The sequence below is a fragment of the Mustela nigripes genome, chromosome 10 (assembly GCF_022355385.1).
Source record: "Mustela nigripes isolate SB6536 chromosome 10, MUSNIG.SB6536, whole genome shotgun sequence".
In the NCBI taxonomy this organism is placed as follows: Eukaryota; Metazoa; Chordata; class Mammalia; order Carnivora; family Mustelidae; genus Mustela; species Mustela nigripes.
Window position 1 is genome coordinate 9150002 of NC_081566.1, and position 20847 is coordinate 9170848.

Below are 20847 nucleotides of genomic sequence, written 5' to 3' on the forward strand. Positions count from 1 at the left end.
GAGGGTGTACGCGGAGCAGGGGAGTCCGCGGGGCACGCGAGGGGGCTGCGAGCAACGCAGGCGCCGCCCGCAACCGGACGACGTCGGGAGAGCGACGCCCAGAGCCGGCCTCCCCGAGCCGGTCGCGCTCGCGGCCGCGGCGCCCCGACGTGCACCTGGGGACGGGGCGCGGCGGGACCGAGCCCGAGCGCTGCTCGGTCCTGCTCCCTGCGCTCGGGCGGGCGACCACTGCGCGGCCTCGCCCGCGGCCCGGGGAGCGGAGGGGGCGGCCTCGGGCCGGCTCCGGTCCTCCGTGTCCCCGCGCGCCCTGCCTCCCGAGGATACCTGCGTAACTCGGCGCACCCCAGCCCCACTACGTTTAAAAGTGTATTTCTGGGGGTCACGGTGCACACCGAAAGGCTCGCTCCGCACCCCCAGGGCGCGCGAGGCCTCGGAGCCCGGAGACAGGCCCCTCCCAGCGCAGCTGTCGCCGCCGCCTGCGGGCTCCTTTCACTTTCTCACGGCCAAGTCACCCAGAGGGGCGCCGCTGCCGCCACCGCCGCGGCGCCCGAGGACTCCGCCCCGCGCCGCTTCGCTACCGGCCCCCGCCCGTCCGGGCCCCGCCCACGCCGGTAGTTTCTGTCCGCGATTGGCGCGCGCGAGCGGCTGCTCCGGTTCGTCTCCCCCATTGGCTGCTCCCTCCTGTCAATCCGACGATTGCCCGCCACTCCCTCCGCCCTCCTGCAAAGCCGCCCTCCCATTGGAGGAGTCTGGGCGCTGGGGGCGGGCGGGGAGCGCCGGTCCAGCCGCTTACGGTCAATCGCAGAGGCCCAACGCCGGGAGGGAGGGAGGCAGGGGGAGGAGAGGGGCGGACCGAGGCTGGGCGGGGGGGGGGGGAAACCTGGCCGGGGCCCCCCCGCGGGGCGGGGGGGCGCCCCCCCCCCCCCCCCCCCCCCCCCCCCCCCCCCCCCCCCCCCCCCCGTCCCCCGCCCCCCCCTTCCCCGGCCGGCGGCTCCGCGCTCGCTCCCTCGCTCGCTCCCTCGCTGTGTCTGGCAGGCTGCGGCCGCCGCTGGGCTGCTGCCATGGGGAGCCGTTGAGAGTGGGGCCCTCTTCGCTCCGCCGCGCTCCTCCGGCTGCCAGCGGGGGTGGGTGGGAGGGAGGGAGGGGGCAGGGGGGAGCGGGCGACGGAGCCGGGATTGGGGGGCGGGGGGGCCGGGAGGGAGGGGGGCAAGAGGAGGAGGAAGCCCACCAAGTCCGGCGGCGGCGGCGGCGGCGGCCGGGAGGAGGAGGAGGAGGAGGCGGAGGACGCGGCGGCGGCGGCGGCGGGGACGCGGTGACTTAGGGCCGCTCTGTGTGAGTCCCGGCGCCGGCCCCGGCCCCTGACCCGGCGTCCCCTCCGCGCCCGGCCCCCCTGGCGGGCGGGGGGCGCCAGCTGTGCGGCCCCGGCCGGCGGGCCAGAGCGGGCGGAGGGCGGGCCGGGCCGGGGGCGCCCCCGCGAGTGGAGTTAGTTTGTGTGCTTGGAGCGGTTGGGGCGGCGGGGGGCGGCGCAGCTGCGGGAGGCCGGGCGCGGGGACGGGGCCGCCGCAGCTGCGGGGTCGGGCGGGGTGCGGGCTCGCCGGCTCCGCGCCGCGCCCCCCCCCAGCCCGCTCCCCGCCTGCCCGCCCCGCGGCCGGTGCAGCTGCGGCGCGGGGCGGGCTCCCGGCCGGTGCAGCTGCGGCGGCGCCTCCCGGGTGCGGAGGGCGGCGGGCTGGGGGAGGGGGCTTGGGAGCCGCCGCAGCTGCAGCGGCGCCCGGGACGGCCGCGGCTCCGGGGACCGGTGCAGCTGCAGTGGCGCCCGGGGGGGGGGGGGGGAGGAGGCCGGCGGGGGAGGGGCCCCTCCCGGGCTGGTGCAGTTGCCGGGAGGCCCCGGGGGCTCGCGCGCCGCGGCGTCGGGGAAGCGGTAGCAGCCACCCTCCTCCCGCGGGCTTCTTCTTACGACTTTTCTTTTGTTGTTGCTGTGACCCGGGTCTGTTTTCTCGTCTGCTGTTTAAGGTGTTTTCCTGCTGCACCGGCTCTCCGCCCTCCACCTCCTTCCCTGTGGTTTAACCTTCCTCTTTCCCCGTGTGTTTTCTGCACGGTGAACTACATGGAGATTTGCATTTCTCCCCCGCTCCGCTCTTCTCCACTCCGAACCCTTGCCCCCCACTCCTTAGGGGGAAAAAAAAAAACCCAAAACAAAAAACCCAACCTTGCAAACCCTCTCTGGACCCCGCGGTAGCAAGACTATGAAGGGGTTGATTTGTGGGGTGGGAGTCGCTGGCCCATTGCGGTGCTTGGGACTCATTAAACTGTCACTCACCCCCCACCCCACTGGGTAAATGGGGTGATTAATGTCTGATATATTGGAATGGGGCGAGGGCATTTGTGGAGAATAGATTGTGTGGCTGAGGAGGAATGCAGCTCCGAAGAGTGCCGCCTCGAACAGGCGTTCGTCATTATGTCATTCACCGCGAAGTTAGAGAAAGTTAGGTTTGTGACTTTGGCAAAGTGAGGACTGGACAGAGACGTTGGTTTTTGTTACTCTCTAACTCGGCCGCGGTTTCCTGATGAGGATGGAGGGCTGATCACCAGGGCTGCAACACTCGCGCCTCGGGCCTTTTCTACGCCTCACGGTCCCCAGAGTCTGTGGAGATGTATCTGACATTCACAGATGTCGCAGCACCTTGCAGGGCGCTGGTCAGCCCAGCCTGGGGTTACGTGAGGATTTCATCAGCCATTAGAAAAGACCCACAAAGTCGAGCTAAAAGTTCCCAAACTTAAGAGATCTGCGCCCCCCCCCCCTTCTTACTGAAAGCTGAAAGGTTTTCCTGAGATTGTGAAACATTACAGAGCGACCCAAAAAAAGATTGTTATGGGACACAGATCAAGGGGAAGACAAAGTTCTGCTTTTTTCTGAGCGGAGGGTCAGATCAGATAGGCAGGTGCAGCGCTCATTTTAAGTGGCCGTAGCAGGTTGTATCAGTTTATTAATTTGTCTCATGGAGCTGAAGTTCTTTCCAGGATTTCAGAAAGTGCAGTTTCACCTTGTTGATACCGAGAGCCGATATTTGCATGAAGTGGTAGTGTGAGAGATTTTATCGAGAAGTAGTAGGAGACAAAACAGTTAAAATGAGAGTGAAATCGTAAGGTGAACCGGGCCGGAGTAATAGTTCTGTCTCGTCTTCCAGCATTCTGAGACACGTATGCCATTATCTGGGCAGAAAAGAAAAAAAAAAAAAATGAAAGTACCGTAATAATGTCGAAATGGGACTGGAGATGTCAATTGGGTTGGTTTAAAAATATCCCCTAAGCTGCCTTTGAAACTAAACGTTGGAGTTGAATAAAAGTGAATCTGGATTTCCTGCATAGCACCGTGGCTTGAGTGTGCTGTCAGTATGCAAGCCAGTCCACCAACTTAAGACAGAAGTGTTGCTATTCCATAAATACAGTAGAACTCCATATGCTGAGTTTTTCCATTTCTTTCTGTTAGAAAGTTTGGAAAAAAAGGGAGACTTTGAAGTATTTTGTTTATACTAACAGAAGAGAAAAGTTCTCCTAAGAAAAAGCTGGTGGCAGGAGTGTAGAGGAGTAGCATATGGCATTAAAAGGAGCACAGCTGGAGGTAGCATTTCCATCTGAACATGATGTCAGAGCAGCTGACAGCCTGCCATCCCTCAGCCTTTTATTCTAACACACAGACAGGGAGTTAGTGTGTGCGGATCTGTGGTGGAGAAGGTATCTTATTCCTCTCTAACATCATCTCCACTTTGCATCTGTCTCTCTTAGTCTGCTTTTTTTCCACCGATGTAACAGACCTGGAGCCAGCGAGACTCAGAGGAAAGGACTTAATCAGGTTTATGTGTCCTAAAGGTAGGAGTAGCAAGAGATTAGACGGAGCATATTTCTGTTTTGGTGTGTTGTTTATTTAATTAAAAAAAAAATCACATTACTTTTCTAACCCAGTTTAGGAATAATATATGAAACTGAGTCTTAAATGAACATCTTACTGGAGTTGGGAGTCTTGGGCTTGTTTAGTTTTAATTTTTATCCCTTTTGCTCGAGCAAGTAAATAACTTTAATACACAGAAATATTGCAAGTTTTGAAATGTGAAGGAAGGCTTTGAAATGTTGCTTTTCGAGATCACTTTGGATTAAAATGCTTCGTGTGGTTGTTCACTGCTATTTAGATTCCTTTTGCTTGTGGGGCGGAGGGGGGAGAGAAATTGTCAACTGTCTGGAATCCAGCATTCAAACTTATATGAGAAGATTATTCTAGTTAAGGAGCTAGATTGTTGTGTAATTAATTCCACTGTGAAACTTTATTCTTCAAAACATTCAGCAGCACTACTGAAACATACAGCTGTAGTGCTTTTGAAACCGAAGGTTTTTTTAAAAGGGAGGAAAAAAAAAAAACTTTTGTCCCCAGGAGAATAGTGTGACTGGTTTCCTCATTTCTCTTTCAAATATATATTTAAGAGAGCTTTTATTTCAGCATAACAATAATTATTTGCAGGAGTTTTTGTGTTAGCGACTAATTTAGAACTTGTAGATTTGAGCTGCCTGAATTGGCCAGACAGCTGTAATCGCACTCCTCTATTCTTAATCTCTTTATCTGGGCAGCAGCTGCCATATGGCCACAGTCAGCTGGATCAGATGTTTATAAGCTTCCTTCTTCGTCCCTCTCTGTCCTCTCAGCCTCCTAATTTGATCACGGCTACCTTGTGAGCTGCCCTCCAATCTTTATTTTTAGCCCTCTCAAGGATTAGGATTGATGTTAGCTGTGGGGCACTTAAAGTGATTGTATTGTAAATCTTGGTTTAGTCTAGCGGTGGCATCGTGGCAATTGGGGGGCTAGGGTGAAAGTTTTGGTCCATCTTGGGCAAAGTGGAGAAAAAGCAGGGAGGTAATTTCTGGAATATTAAATTGCTGTGTGTCCGTTGCCCACATGCACTCTGAGCTGCTTGGTGTGGAACCTTGCTTCTGGTCACAGGAAAGGGGAAGTCGGGTTTTCTTGAATTTTTTAAGGAGTTGAATTTTGCAGTTGAATTTTGACCCTTTGTACATCTTCGCCTTTCCTCTCCATCTGCCCCTCCTTCACCAGAAAACAAGGGCAGCCGGGCATATTGGAAAGAATAGAAGCTAGTGGGAAAGCAAAAATATATCAAGTTTTAATGAAACAAAGTATTTTCTGTCGCATGAGGTAAGGCAGAGTCAGGGAAAAAAAATAGTTTCTCTTTTTCTAGCAAGGCTTTTGGGGGTGGGGGGGGGTGGATGTTGAACCTGTAAAGCTTTTGAATGCGATACGCCTTCATTTGAAAGTTTGAAATAATTTTAGTATGGAATTCATTTGCTTTGCAACAGATCAAAGTTTAGATGAGAATTTTCAGAGTTCAGTGAAGCCCTTCTGGTTCCTGATATTCTGGATGTACAGAGTTTTACAAAGAAATATTACTGTTTTTTTTTCTCAATTCATTTAAAAAATATTTGGATTCGTTCATAGTAAAGATGATCTTTTCCATCTGTTGGTGTAGTTCTCTCTGATCTCGTACATGTGTGCCATACCTGCAAATCCTAAGGCATTAACATCTGTTTTTATACACAGGGCTTTTGTTGTTGTAACACTCTGACTTTAAAAGTGAGTTGTTTGCTAATTTCTGGGCTAATTATGCGATTTCATTTTTTCCCCCTCGATTCAGCCAGTGTGTGCGTTAAAATCGAGCTTTCTAAGTGCAGTCCTGTATCAAGAGTAATAAAATAAGGACGGTTGAACAAGTTTTCTGAATCTTTCAGAACGTGTTTGGGACTTCTCTTTGTTCATTCCATGAGCTGTTCCCTTTGAAATTAAAGCTGTTTTGTAGGTTTTGTGGGACATAATTTGGTGAGTAGCTTCACTTCTTCTGAAAGAGAGCTGAATTCCTCTTCTCAGTAAGAGACTGCACTGAAATGAAGGCTTTTGAAACTTAACTGAAAGTTCCAGGAAGGTGGAGATGCATCAGGGACCGTTGGGCTGGGGCGAGGAAGTTTGCAAAGTGCACTTTTTCTGCTCCTCGGGTGGACTAGGTTTTGTGCGAATGATCTGGTAGTCCCGGGGTCAGAAGCCTGATTAGAATGCAGGGACGTGTACCTCGGCGGCCCTAGCCGAATCACTGTCACTATCTTTGTGTGTGTGTGTGTGTGTGTGTGTGTGTGTGCGCGCGCGTGCGTGTGTGCGCGGGGGGACCGGCGGCCCCCGAGCACTGGAAGGTTGCTCCTGAGCCGGCTCTCACGAGAAGTCTGTCTGTCCGCAGGTTATGAAGACAGCATGGAGTTCCCAGACCACAGTAGACATCTGCTGCAGTGTCTGAGCGAGCAGCGGCACCAGGGCTTCCTGTGTGACTGCACCGTGCTGGTGGGAGATGCCCAGTTCCGCGCGCACCGAGCTGTGCTGGCTTCGTGCAGCATGTACTTCCACCTCTTTTACAAGGACCAGCTGGACAAAAGGGACATTGTTCATCTGAACAGCGACATTGTTACAGCCCCAGCTTTCGCTCTCCTGCTGGAATTCATGTATGAAGGGAAACTCCAGTTCAAAGACTTGCCCATTGAAGACGTGCTCGCAGCTGCCAGTTATCTGCACATGTATGACATCGTCAAAGTCTGCAAAAAGAAGCTGAAAGAGAAAGCCACCACGGAGGCGGACAGCACCAAGAAGGAGGAGGACGCCTCCAGTTGCTCGGACAAAGTCGAGAGCCTCTCGGACGGCAGCAGCCACATGGCCGGCGACCTGCCCAGCGACGAGGACGAGGGCGAAGACGACAAACTGAACCTCCTGCCGGGCAAGAGGGACTTGGCGGCCGAGCCGGGGACCATGTGGATGCGCCTGCCCTCGGACTCGGCGGGCCTCCCCCCGGCGGGCGGGGAGCCCGAGCCCCACGGCGCCGCCGCCGCCGCCGCCGCCGCTGCCGCCGCCGCCGCCGCCGCCGGCAAAACAGTGGCCAGTCCGTGCAGCTCCAGCGAGTCTTTGTCCCAGAGGTCTGTCACCTCCGTGAGGGATTCGGCAGATGTTGACTGTGTGCTGGACCTGTCTGTCAAGTCCAGCCTGTCAGGAGTTGAAAATCTGAACAGCTCTTATTTCTCTTCACAGGACGTGCTGAGAAGCAACCTGGTGCAGGTGAAGGTGGAGAAAGAGGCTTCCTGTGAGGAGAGCGAGGTTGGCGCTAGTGACTATGACATGGAACATAGCGCTGTGAAAGAGGGCGGGAGCACTAACGCCAGGGTACAGTATGAGCCGGCGCACCTGGCGCCGCTGAGGGAGGACTCGGTGCTGCGGGAGCTCGAGCGCGAGGACAAAGGCAGCGACGACGAGATGATGACCCCGGACGCCGAGCGCGGCCCGGTGGAGGGCGGCATGGAGAGCAGCCTGCTGCCCTACGTGTCCAACATCCTGAGCCCGGCCGGCCAGATCTTCATGTGCCCGCTGTGCAACAAGGTCTTCCCCAGCCCGCACATCCTGCAGATCCACCTGAGCACGCACTTCCGCGAGCAGGACGGGCTGCGCAGCAAGCCGGCCGCCGACGTCAACGTGCCCACCTGCTCGCTGTGCGGCAAGACCTTCTCGTGCATGTACACGCTCAAGCGCCACGAGCGGACCCACTCGGGCGAGAAGCCCTACACGTGCACGCAGTGCGGCAAGAGCTTCCAGTACTCGCACAACCTGAGCCGCCACGCCGTGGTGCACACGCGCGAGAAGCCGCACGCCTGCAAGTGGTGCGAGCGCAGGTTCACGCAGTCGGGGGACCTGTACAGACACATCCGCAAGTTCCACTGTGAGTTGGTGAACTCGTTGTCGGTCAAAAGCGAAGCCCTGAGCTTGCCCACTGTCAGAGACTGGACCTTAGAAGATAGCTCGCAAGAACTCTGGAAATAATTTTCTATATCTATATATATATATAAATAATATATATATATATACATATATATATATATATGCGTATCTATACATAGATCTCTATCTAGTTGTGGTACGGTCTAAAAGCAGCCTTGTTTCCTGGAACTAAAACGTCGGGGCGTTAACTCGGTTTTGCACTTTAGAGTAGCATGAGACTCTCACTAATTTAGCGTTCTGGTAAAAGAGACTTTGGAGCAAGTCGGAGACTAGCGGGGGCTTCTCCTCCGAGGGGGTCGGGGAAGGAAGCCGACGAGGACCTCTGGAACAACTCGTCCTGTCACAGGATGCTCTCACAGGGCTTGATTCTGTCGCCACTGCATTGTCTTCTGAGCGCGCGCTCTCTCTCTCTCTCTCTCTCTCGCTCTCTCTCTCGCTCTTTTTCCACGTTGTTTTGGTTTTGTGTTTCTGTTTTGGTTCGGTTTTTCTGTTCTGTTCTGTTTTCTTTTTCTTGTCGTCGTCGTCGTCGTCGTCCCCTTTCCTTTTTCAGAGTAGAAATTCCCTCCAGTTTGATTAGCCTCTTTATAGGTCACAAAATTGCATGAATCTTTTCTGGCTGTTGGAAACCTGAATGCTTTTAGACCCAAATGGAAAATTTCTGAAATGCTGGATTATCTATTTTTAAACAAGCAGTTGACTTAAAACTTTCTGTGGCAACTTCTGGTTTTCTGACGGTTCCCAATGAGAGAAATTCTGAACGTACACTGGGATCACTGGGACGCTGTCTTTGTGAAGGTTTGCTTGGGATGAAAAGGATATTGCAGCTTCAGCAGTGTTGAACTGTGTGTTGAAAAATGTGAATTACTGTTCTTGTATACTGTAACTGATTACACGGGCTGGGGGGGTGTCAAAGAACTTGACAGGTTGTGTTGATGCTCTTAGTTGAGTCTTGAAAAGTAAATATTAACGCTACAGAAATGCATGAGTTTCAATATATTTTTTGTCTTTGTTTGCATTGTATAACTTTAACGAGTGAGTTGAAAATTATTTAATTTCCTTAGAAAAAAAAATAGCACCGTTTGGGGGAAAAAACTGGTGTTATGAAGAACGTAAATGCACTGTTTTTATTTTTATTTTATATAATTTAAATTGACTTTCCCACTGTCTTTAAGTTGAAACTGTTAAGCTGAATACAAACTTAAGCTGCAAATTGATAACTTCGCTACATAACAAGGAAAATATAAATGTTTACAAACGGCTTAAAGATTTGCATGTGCAGTGTGCATTTATAACAAACTTCTAATTGCACAAAACCCATGCCGGCTCAAAAGTTTAGGTGTACACATTTACCCAGCTGAGCGTTTTTAGAGTAACTACTGCACAAACCGACAATAGGTCATTCTCTCTCTTCCTTTTCTTCTTCCTTTTTTTTGGGAGGGGTGGCTCCCCTTCTCTTTTTCTTCCCTGCTCCCTTACCCCCCCCCCCCCCCCCCCCCCCCCCCCCTCCCTTCCTCCCCCCCCCCCCCCCCCCCCCACCCCCGACTCATGAAAAGATTCTATGGACTGAAAAAGCCCCGGGCTGAAAGGACTGGACGGCCTTGATTGGCGTGGGGAAGGTGGGGAAGGGGGTTAGTAGACTATGTGTATCGGGGCAGCAGAGGCTGCAGCCCAACGTGTGGTTTTAATGACCAGCACGCAGGGCAAAAGCATTTTGCACAGTGTTTGTTTTCCTGTCTTGCACTTACAAATAAGGTCTATGGGAGTAGCATGGAAAACGTTTGCTGTTTTTCCCTTTTTTTTTTTTTTTAATTGCTTTTGTTTAAAATTTGATCGCCTTAACTACTGTAAACATAGCCTATTTTTGTGCTTAAGATACTGAATGGAAAACTCCATTGTGTGTTGCTGGACTGTTTTGGAAATATTTGGTCAAATGTGTGTTAATTTGGCTGTAATGGCATTTAAAGCAAACAAACAAACAAAAAAAAGCTGTGAAAATGGCCTTGGAGCATTATCTTTAGTTACTTGAAGAGTTTCTAGTTTTTTTAAATACAGTTTATGTTAAAGTAATTTTTATTAATTTAGAGGAGACAATCAATGTCTGAGAAAAACGGACTTTCTTTTGGATTTTCTTTTTGTGGTCATTGTGAGTGATTGCTTTTTCCTTTTATTAGTTTCACATTCTTCCTTTGTTCTAAAACTTAGACTGACATCTAGCTTTGACAATCATAGTATGTTTTATTTTCCTGAGGGGGGAATAACTTATAATGCTGTTTAGTTTTGTACTATTGGTGTGTTGGTGAATTTTTAAACTGTGTGCTAACTGCAATAAATTATATGAACTGAGAACCTTGTGTGCGTCATTGCAGTCGTGATTATGTCCTACGTAGACCCTAAATATGTGTTGTACGTGGCATCTTTATTTTTAATATCAGTTCTGTCCAGAGCTTGTGGGATGATCAGGATGCCTCAACTCACTCAACTGGAAATGTGCAAACATTTGGGCTTTCGGTCCTTTAAGATGCTAATGCACATTTTTAAAACGTGACCCATTTTCTACAACCTAGGTCAAGAATGTTAAGGTAATTCCCTGGCAATCCGTGAATCTACAGAACTTCGCGTGGCAGCCTGGGTTTTTCCTGGTGACGCTGCACGGCTAGCTGCTCACCCATACACCCCAGGCCTTTTTCATGGGTAATTTTATCCCAAGTTGATGGGTCAGATCTATTCTTCTGCGTTCTGGTGTAAGTGGAAGATTGAAGGAGACCGGATGTCTTAATTTGGAAGATTGCTTGGGCTAATGACTGGAATTCTAGGCAATCAAATTAGCAGGCATGTGATTGTTCAAGATGGTCTATACACATCCTTTTTGTTGCTGGGAGAGCTCAGAAGTTCCCAACTTTTTAATTCTCAAGGTTTCGAGGACTCTGGACCCTAATTTTTGCCATCGTCCCGACTTTGCGCTCGTCTCGTTGGGCGTGTCAGGGTGAGAAAACACTGCTGGTGGATGGCAGGAATTCACAAGACCACCACACAGACGCACTGGACAGGACAGTGTGCAGGGCTGGCACAGACACGAGAGTGGGAATCCTCGGGTCTGTATTTGCCCATAGCTTCTGAGGCTTTGAAAGATACACAGGAAGACAGTTTTACATCACTACAGTCAAATATGATACATTTCCATTACACTGGCCTAGAGCAACGTGAATATTCTTAAATTCTATAAAAGAAGTGGGATGTAGGGTCCAGAGCTTGAAAACACACTCATAACCCCCTGGGTGGCTATGGATGGGAATCCAAAAAGATATATATATATATATATATATTTTTTTTTTCTTTTTAAAATTTTAAGCATAGAGCACAATCAATAATTTACTCTTTAGAATCCCTGCGTTTCTTTTTTTTGGTTTCTTTTTGTGGTCGTTGAAGGAAGATTTCTATCACATGCACTCTCACACTTGCTTTTAATCAACCAAGCATCGTTTCGCGTCAAAGGGGAATGTACATTTGAGCTCTACGAAATTATTTCTGCAGCGGTTAACAAGCTTATTTTTAAAAAGGGCTGGAGGTGGGGGCGGGGGTTGGGGAGGGTGGATCTTGTGTTCTCAGCTCCTGCAGTAACTGGTCACAGGACCTCAAAACTTTCTGAAGATGTTGAGAGTTAGAATTTAGTTTCATTGACTAGCATCTAATTTAAAATGAGGAGCACTACCCTAAACTTAGCCAGATATACTTAAAGAACAATATTTTGAAATGTGATTTGGAGGAAATAACTTCTTCAAACACTCCTTGCAAAACTAGAACAGAAATATTAAGTCCATAAATCTCTGCGTTTGTTAAGAGAAGTGAAGGAATCACTTGTTCATTTGCTACATTTCAAAAAAAAAGAAATTAATTTGTCATGTAATCATGTTGGAAACCATTCAAATTGATTCCCCCTTTGACATCTGGCTGATGTCTAAGTGTATTTTAACTATGTGATTTCATTTACTTCTGAAACCATCTGGTTTTTTAGATAATCAGTTATGCCCTAGATCACTGTGGGCCCAGTACTGTGTGCTAGTTGGTCCCTGGGGAATATCCAAGAAGTATATAAAACGTTAAGGATACTGGTTTTGGATTTCCTTTCTAGTTAATTATGCTATCAGATGAATAGGTGAATCCAGGAGACACTTTTTTGCTTAACAGACTTGTCATGATTACCTATAAATGGGTTATTAGAAGCCTAGAAAAAGGTGAACACTGTATTAAAATTACATGATAATTGCACATTACAATGACCGAAATACTAATTTTCCAAGTAAATCTTTTGTTTTGTGCTATCATCAAAAGAAACATTCGAGTCTTACCCAAGAAGTAACCCTACTTAAAAAAACCTTGACTCTCACAAGTTTCATCAATGAAACACTAGGCGTACAAGAATTAGACTTTATAAGCCTCATTGTGTCAGATAAGAATTAAAAAAATAAAAATGTCCTAAGACCTCAACATTTCCTGTAATTGCATTTTATTCCGGTAAAACTTGAACCATTCTCAGATTTCTAATATAATCAGAGAAACTTTTATATACCTCAGGTTAGGAAACTCAGATAATTTTAGATGTAATTTGCAAGTTTTTGTTTAATTGTTTGGTACGATGTTTGAAATTGCTGATAAAGTACAGTGAATCGAGTAAGTGAAATTTTGAAATCTGAGACAGAAGAGCTCAGTTGTTTTCCTTACACTCATTTGCCATTAAAATGCTAGAGACTATACCATTTGAAAAATAAGGCAATAGTTTTATTATTGTCGTTTTAAAGCGAATAGCTTTTAGGAGTTTCATTTTGGCTAGAGTCCAAGTTTATTACACTGACAAGATTTTGTCCCTTACGTTAACATTTTTCTACCTTTGCCTGCAGAAACATGGCAAAATAACTTCGTATGTGATCCTTTGGTCTAAAAGGTAGAACTACCTATCTGTTAGACGAGGAAGAAGCATGCTTCTGGCCTCCCTCCCCGTCCTTAGATTTTCTTAATATCCTGAAGGGTTAGCTACAGCAGTCAGAGCTTACTGATGTCACTGGAGGTTTTTAGAAATAGCAATTTATTTTCAGAGACATTTTAGAAATGAGACTTTTAGCATTTTTGCAGACTGACCCCTTAAAACTTGTTTCGAATTTTTGTAATTTCTCAGAAACGGAGCTGAGCTCTTTAAATTTAAAACATTGTAATGAGAAAGGATGAGGTCATAGAAATCAAACAGTAGCTCGAAAAGTTTCTCTTCTAAGCCCAAATGCCTTATTACACGAACTTGTTCAATTAATTATCCCGATAACTCAGGCTCCCAGAGTGGCTTTCTCCTGAAATGCTCAAGCACCTGAAAGAACTCAGATTTTTTTTTTTTTTTTTTTGAAAGAGATGAATTTACCAGTTAACTTTTCTGATTCTAGTTCAACATTTGCTAGTTTAGCGTTGATCCCAATCCCTAGGTTTATGTGAGCATGGTATTTCCCTTGGCTGCAGGGTCCTTTACAAAACAATTTTTTGAAGACTGAGATTTTTCTCGAATTTTCTGGCCCTTTCCAACCCTCTTTCTAATCTTGAGGAGTGGGTTTACAGTGGAGCTTGCATTTTGCTATAGGAGGAATTCTCTCTAGTTCGTTTGGCAAGAGAAGAGTGAAAACCCAATTTGGCTTTAAAATGTAGCACATTAGTGAGTAACAGTTTCAGTGAGGATATTCAGAGTGGCTTTGAGAGGCCGTGTGACACCCATAGCAAGTCCATTCACGGAAATGACTTATTTACAGTTTGTCATAATCTCCGGAGTTAATCATTAAATCAAGTCGTTTTTATTAAATGTCAGTCCGCATGCTTAATATTAGCTCTATAGGAATTTGAAGAAGTCATATTGGCCTAAACATTGAAGTTTGTAAGAAGTGTATTTGTGATTAATACAAAGTGGTGTGTGGAGAATGTATTCGAAGACGAGTAAACATTTTAGGGCAGATTAAATCTGTTGTTCCTGAACAGAATGCACACAGAACAGGGCTGGGCTTGGGAGAATGACATACCCTTATTTAGGTGTGCCGTGCCAGGCTAGGGCTAACTTTGATCCGTGACAGGGCTTAAAAGAATGCATCTTAACCATAGGTGATTAAAATATATGTATTACTTAAAACCATTGTAAATAAGGACACACTGGCTTCGTTTGGAGAATCGTCCTCAATGCTTGTGTGCGTTACCTTTGAGAGGATTAGTGAAGACACTAACACTTTTCTATGTCTGGTCCTCTGAAATCATCTTTGATCAAAGTAGGAGCATGTAGGCTTTTCACGTGAGTCTCTTCCATTTGTTTTTTAAAAGCAGGTGAAAAATAAACATGTATCTTTCCTGCGGACCATTTCTTTGGGGACGTTATCACATAGACAGGCTGGTTGCTAATATTGAGGTGACCGATTCCAGTTTACCAAGGAGACAGCAACGTTTCCTAAGGACGTCTATTTGGACAATTTTCAGAAAAGCACAATGGTATAATAATGGATAATTAAAACACTTCAGGAAAGTACTTTTTGCTTGTGAGCCATAACCATAGAAGTTAGTGCCATTTATTTGTCTCTAGTGTAAAAAACAACAACAACAACAAACAACAAACAATTTCTTCTATCTTAAAACCGTTTTTCGGTGTCACTTACTAAAGTGACTCCTCACGGAGTAGAAGTTTGAGCTCAGAGCCATATCCCAAGAAGAGCAAATTTATAAAGTTGTTTCTGTAACTAACTGCCCTTCAGAGAGAGAGAACCTCTTGAGGATGGGCCTGGAGGGGAAAATGGTGCAGGTGTCCATCGAAAGCCTAGGCATTCTCTGTAAGCCCTTGGTGTAGCATTTGTTTAAGATTTCAACATCCCCAAGATTCTGCAACTGAATAGATCTAAAGAAACTGAAGGGTTGGGGGGTGAGGTTGGCAGGTGGACCATCCCTTTAGGTTCTTTCTTATCTCTGTTGAGACTCAAACTCAAATTCATACTTCGCACAGCCCGCTCTGTTTCCCTCCCGTCCTTTTATCAACCATTGGAGGGTACCCTTGATGCGAGGGGTCACTTTAACCCCATTGCACCAATGAACTTTCCAACCAAATGGTTTTTGTGTCTGAATTTCTACCACTTTGAAATAATGGGAACAATTTTGAAATTGTTTGAAACAATTTGAGGTTGGCCCTCCTTTCCAGTCTGCACCAGCAAACTCTTCCTCTCCAGGGAGGGGTGTAGGGGTCCTAGCATGCGGACGAAGGAGCCCCCCGCTTCATATGTCCGGGGGCTTATTACAACAAATGACATGGAACAGGATGAAATCCTTAGGTTAAGAGGAAACAAAATTAGAGGGTATGCTGGGGCACAGGGAAGTTTTGTTTTTCATACTAAGTGTGGAGTCTAGAAAATGTGGTGATTTCTCACATTCTATTTATATGTTATTTTACTTGAGGGATGCCTCAAAGCGGTACTAGAATCACTTATGTGCAAAAGGGGGAGGGAGGGAGGGTTTGTCATCGTGTGTTCAACTTGCTTTGTAAAGGTGCTTATCTTGCAGTAAAAATAATACTTCAGTCAAAATACAGGCGGTCTGTAGGCTTGACCAGCATGGAGGGATTTTAATGATTGAAGTGTTTCTGTTTAAAAAGTCAGTCAAGTAACGCCCTCGAAGGCAATCAATCCTCATATTGTTATTCTTATTTAATAATACATATACAATTTTTTTCTCTCTCCAAAAATAACAGAACTTTTAGGCATTATAAACCAAAACAATCCCAAGCTTACATCTGTATCTGAATTTTAAAATTTGCATCCTGGACCGGCTGCTCTTAAAATCACGAATTAATTTTGCTATTCCAACTGCAAAAAAATCTAACGGCCAGAATTGGAAAATAATCCCATGGTCCAATTATTCTCCACTATCTGAAGACCCATATTGTGTACCGGTTCCTCTCCCCTTACAGACTGCAGCGTCACGTGCTCCCACCCAGACCAGTCTCAACGCACACAGAAAAACTTAGAGCTGGAAGGCACAAAAGTGATTTCCAGTTTATTTATCTTGGAAGTGGACTCCGCAGGGCCAGGACAGGAAGGGGCTCCGAGGACTTTGCAAACGTCTCCTACGTTCCCCAGACCACTGGCTATCTATCATGTCAGACACGGGGTTTTCCTCTCTCTAGGAGCCCCTGAAGGTTGACTCCCCAGCTCTGGGCGCATCTCTGATTGAGTCTGAATCCGAAGTCGACCTTCTTGGGTCATGCCCAGGGGATCCAATCTGCATTCTGTAATTTCATATTTACCACCATTGTGCCTACCATTGTCCGCTCTGTGTATTTTACACACCAAACCCCAGATTGGAATTCTACTATTTCCTTTCCTGACTTGGATCCTTTCGACTATTTTTTAAAAATATTACAGCAGAACGCTCTCTCCTGGTGTCAGAGGGGGACGTGTTTCAGGCCCTCTGCTTCAGGCTCCCCTAGAGCCGAAGCCCTGGCAGGATTCTACTGACTGACACGCTCTCCTTCTCTGCTCCCAGCCACAAAAAGGGTTGCTTGGGTTTCCAAAACATGTTATTTGTTCAACCACAACGAGGCACTGCTCCTTGTAGGCTACTGACTGCGGGGCTGACAGAGCTGCTGCTGGCCGCGCAAGAGGGAGAGAAGAAACATGATGGCATGACCGGGCGGCAGCCAAGACAGGACCCTCAGAACTCATTTGCTGCCCAAGTGGGAGAACTGAATAGTTTTCCACTTAATCTGAAAATTGGCCTCGGTTCTTGGAATGTTTCTCACCTCCTTCTCTCAGCATCAGCTGCTGAAAAGAAGCCTGACGAGGAAGTTGGGGAACGTCCTACCAATGACACGGGGGAACCGGGCCCGACCCCTTCGTTTCTCCGTCTGTGCAAGACCACATTCGTAACACCTGCCTCACCTTCCCCCTTCGAACAGGGCGAAAGCAGGTGTGCATCACGTGCAGAAACAGGGTGCCCCGGACACCCGAGGGAACCTCACTACTATAATCATTATTATTTGTTGGGGCAAGAGGAAGCTTCACCTTTATAGAAAGCCTTCTAACCCACGTGGAATTTTTTTTTTTTCCCAATGTGGCTTTTTATGATTTTAATGCAGGAGCGCTTACGGTCTCCACTCTATTTCGGTTTTCCGCAGGCCCCGAGGAAAGCCAACGCCACCTGAAGCCCGAGAAAGCTCGAGCACCACGGCAAGGAAGACAATGGCGCGTTCCCAGGTGGGTTCGCAGGTGGACACGCGTTTGCGCACACCCGTATCCTGTAACTCACGCCCCCGCTGTGGGGGCCGTTTCCAGACCCCCCCCCCCCCCAGCGCCTTTCCAACCCTCCGATTTTCTCATCCAAATACCGAAGTCGCATACAGATATTTTTTTTTTCCCCCTTTGGGTCGAAGAGACCCGGACCGAAGCTTCGGGTCACATTTACGCTGGTGACATAATACGAACCACAGCGTCAGGAATATAGATCGAGGTAACGAACAGCCCCAACTCCCCGGGGAGGCGCCCAGATGAAAGTGATTTGCCCAGAGACCTCCATGAGTTACACCAAGAGAAGGTGGCACCGGCCAGATCACAGCTCCCAGCGTCTGTCTCCGGCCTCACGTCGCCAGCGTGCTCTGTTACGTTGTCGGAGGCACGTTGTGGCACCATGACGCTCTGCGCATACTGGATCATAGCGACTGGATCCCTTTTGAGGAAGGTGCACCTGTTCAAAGCCCACAACTCGGTGGAACGCAGAGCTGCTCTGTTCCTTATAAGGAAACCCTGAATTTCTGTTGCCAGGAACACGCGTTCCATCCCCTCCGCGTAAACAGGCGTCAGAAAGCCCTTCCAGAGTGTCCACTCTGCGCTTTGATGCAAGGCCCCTTCACAAAGGATTCGTGCCTCGCTCATCTCTCTCCCTCTTCCTTTCTCCCCTCCATGTAATGACACAAAGCTTCCTTCTTTTTTTATAATTTTCATAGATATTTTAAAAAGGCAATGACTTTAACGGGACATGTTTGGTGAAATAGTCCTTTGGGTTTGATATATTTAGGAGTTTGGTTGAGAAAAAAAGTTGAAAAACAACCAGAACCAAAAACAAACAAGTCCCCCCCGACCGCCCCCCCGCCGCTCGGTGCCATAGACAAGAGTCCAAAGGACATTAGCTGCTCCATTGCACACATTGGAAAGGAGAGTTTGCTGGGAGCTCAGTCCTTCTAATAGACTGGCAATTTTGTAAAAGGTTTAGAGGATTTTGTTTAACCATTTCTGCATGTGTTTTTAATGAGCTCATGAGGGCTTATAACAAAGGCCAGGTTGTGCGTTTTTGTGGTGTTTTCGGCCCTGCTCCCTCCCTGCTGACCCGAGGAATGGGCACCTGTGCTCCTCTCCGGGCTCACCTATGGGAGTCAAGGTGGTGGGGCCATCTCCGGGCCTGTCTTCGTGCCAGGGATGAATCATGCAGTAGGCAGAGCGGAAGGAGTCTCTTTGTTGACAGCTTTCCATCTGGACTTTGGATACGGCTGATCGTTCACGTAGAGCGCTGGTTAGCTGGAAGGGGCGAGGGGAGTCAGCTCCTCCATAAGGGACCAGGAGCATGTAAAGCATCCGCAAAGAACGGCCCCAGGATTTCCTCTGCAAAGCTCAGAGAAGCCTCTCGCTCCCCAAGTTTCAGGGACCCAGGTCTGTGAATGTGTCTGACTGCAGCTTGGACACGTTGACATTTAATAGGCAAAAGGATCCTTTATAGCCCCATTCAGATAATCCGACCGGAGCACACCTGCATAAAAACATGGAGCTCAGGTGGCCAGGAGTGAGCCCCTTTCGAGTTTAATCATTAAAATAAACAGCGCTATTAAGATGAATTTCAGTTTGTCATGTATAAATGTAAAAGGCTCCATAAGGGCTGGTGTTTTGTGATTCGTATAGGAATGTGATGGATGTATGATACGTTTTCCACAGCTATTTAAGAAAAAAAAAAAAAAAGATTATCTTAGTCATGGGGTAAAGTTATGTGAGGCATTGCTCTATCCAGGCTGTGTCTGGGCCAGTACAGATTTTTTTTTTTTTTTTTTTTTTTGTGAAAGATTACTTCTTGGCAAACTAGATATGCAAACGCCAAAATACAGTAAAACCACATTTAATTGGACCTACTTGCCAACTTCTTGAACACAGCTTGGATTATTCCACTGGAGGCTGCTTCTGTTAAAAGCTGGGGGAGGAGGAAGTGGCATATTGACAAGGCTTCAGATAATTTTTTTTTTTTCACTCGAAGTACAATTATGCAATGAGCCAAGTTTGGAAGTATTTTACTATGTTTAATAATTATTATTAAAGATATTGTAAAACATATGCATTTGTTAAGTGGAATGTAATGGGAGTGAAATCCTGTCATAAATTTTACTTCGGATTTATTTTCCTATTTTGTTTTTTTATTTGACAGCCTTCCAAATTGGTTCTAGCCAAAACCATGCACTCTAATACATACCGTACTCGATACCAAAGTGAGAATATGAGTAATTTATAGAACCCGAGTGAGAAGCGTTCTCTCCCGCAAGCCAGCTTCTACGGAGCCGTCACCCCTGTTCAGGTAGCCGCTGACACATACAGGCGACACCGGGAGGGAGAGAGCCGGGATGAGAAGCCCTCCGCCCAGAGGGCTCTGCCACCTTCTCCTGGATGATGGCAGCCTCGAAATCCACCGGCCTGGCCACGGCGGAGTCGGGGGTTCAAGCGTCTATTGTTCGAGTGTCTACCCTTCCAGAAGAAAGAGGACTCTCTCAAGGTGTGGGTGGGTCCAGGAGAATCCGACACAGCCCCGGAGGGGTGCCGGGAGGGGGGTGGTCACTGACCATCCATGACTCTGTTCAGGCTTTGCTTCAAGGGACCCCGTTGTCCCTCCCTCGGGAAGCTGAGAAGGCACGAGACCAGTTTGCTTCACATCTTGAGCTTCAACAAATTTATATTGTTTTTACAGTCTCTTTTCCAAGGGAGAGAAAAAAAAAATGCCCCCTGAAACTGTGCTTCTCGAAACCGAACAAAGGGGCCATCTCTGAAGATTAGCAAGCCGCTCTGGATTTGCACCGAGCTCCACCTGCTCTGTGAAAACCCCATGGTTTTCTCACAATCCCACTCAAGCTGCTTAGCAATTGGGCCCTGTCTTGCGAGGGTGGGTATTCTTCAGTTTGACTTCTGTTTGCCCTGTCGTTTCCTCGTGCTATGCCACAGCCCGCGACCGGGGGAGGAGGACAGCCTGGAGAGGAGAAGGCAGAGCCCCGGGGCGTCTGCGGCGAGCACGAGGCAGCCTTGTCCCCAAGGCGGGCAGATGGGAGGCGACCCTAGGTGTGTTTTTGCACGCGTGCCCGAGGACCCGGGAGCCGGAAGCAGCTCCGCGGCTGTGTGGGGTGGACTGCAGCAGTGTGAGCCCTGTGTCTGCAGAGGGGACATGAGGACATCTGGACCGTGTCCCTGCGAGCAGGGCTCCTGCTGCAGGCCTTTGAAAATCCTGCCACGGCGGCCCCCCAGCGCCTTGGAACTTTCTCCCTGGAGAATTTAGAAGAGCCGGTGTCCTTGATTTCCTGGACATCTGCAGCCTCCCCACGCGCGGGGACCCAGGGAGCGTCCTGCGCAGCCCCTCCCCCTGCTTCTGAGAGCCCAGAGCTAGGAGAGGGGGTCATGCCCGCGACTCTCCCACTGTCTTCCTTCCGCCGCTACCTGGCTCTGGGCGCTCTGGAACGAGTGACCTCATTCTCTCCCGGTTTCCCCCACCCCCTTCATCTTTTAAACAAACTTCTTGGGTCATGAGACGCTGAGGGTTTTGTTTGTTTGTTTGTTTTTTGTTTTTGTACCTGTTTATAATGCTGATGGAACTTGGGCTGATTAACAAGAAAATATTTTCCAATTAGAGCAGAAATGGTGATTCACTCACCACTTCGGCTTCTACAGCTCGTTGCCACGAAGGACAGGCTCGCT

At 48.4% G+C, this 20847-nt stretch overlaps 2 protein-coding genes across 6 annotated transcripts; both read left to right on the forward strand.

The window, feature by feature from the left end:
- Nucleotides 1-1209: 1209 nt before the first annotated feature.
- On the forward strand, nucleotides 1210-7918 carry ZBTB18 (zinc finger and BTB domain containing 18). 4 transcript variants are annotated; one of them, XM_059412535.1, is made up of 3 exons: nucleotides 3678-3867; nucleotides 6285-7008; nucleotides 7121-7214. In XM_059412535.1, exons 1-3 carry the CDS (start codon nucleotides 3855-3857, stop codon nucleotides 7128-7130), a joined length of 747 nt encoding a protein of 248 aa, XP_059268518.1. In that variant the 5' UTR covers nucleotides 3678-3854; the 3' UTR covers nucleotides 7131-7214. The 4 variants fall into 4 exon arrangements, with proteins under 4 accessions (XP_059268517.1, XP_059268518.1, XP_059268519.1 ...); XM_059412536.1 differs by adding an exon at nucleotides 7727-7806 and having other exon boundaries at nucleotides 3692-3867; nucleotides 6285-7694; XM_059412534.1 differs by lacking the exon at nucleotides 3678-3867 and adding an exon at nucleotides 1210-1332 and having other exon boundaries at nucleotides 6285-7918.
- Nucleotides 7919-16153: 8235 nt separating this feature from the next.
- On the forward strand, nucleotides 16154-20631 carry LOC132026061 (uncharacterized). 2 transcript variants are annotated; one of them, XM_059414003.1, is made up of 3 exons: nucleotides 16154-16825; nucleotides 17034-17112; nucleotides 19319-20631. In XM_059414003.1, exons 1-3 carry the CDS (start codon nucleotides 16434-16436, stop codon nucleotides 19400-19402), a joined length of 555 nt encoding a protein of 184 aa, XP_059269986.1. In that variant the 5' UTR covers nucleotides 16154-16433; the 3' UTR covers nucleotides 19403-20631. The 2 variants fall into 2 exon arrangements, with proteins under 2 accessions (XP_059269986.1, XP_059269985.1); XM_059414002.1 differs by lacking the exon at nucleotides 19319-20631 and having other exon boundaries at nucleotides 17034-18639.
- The last annotated feature ends 216 nt before the right edge of the window (nucleotides 20632-20847 follow it).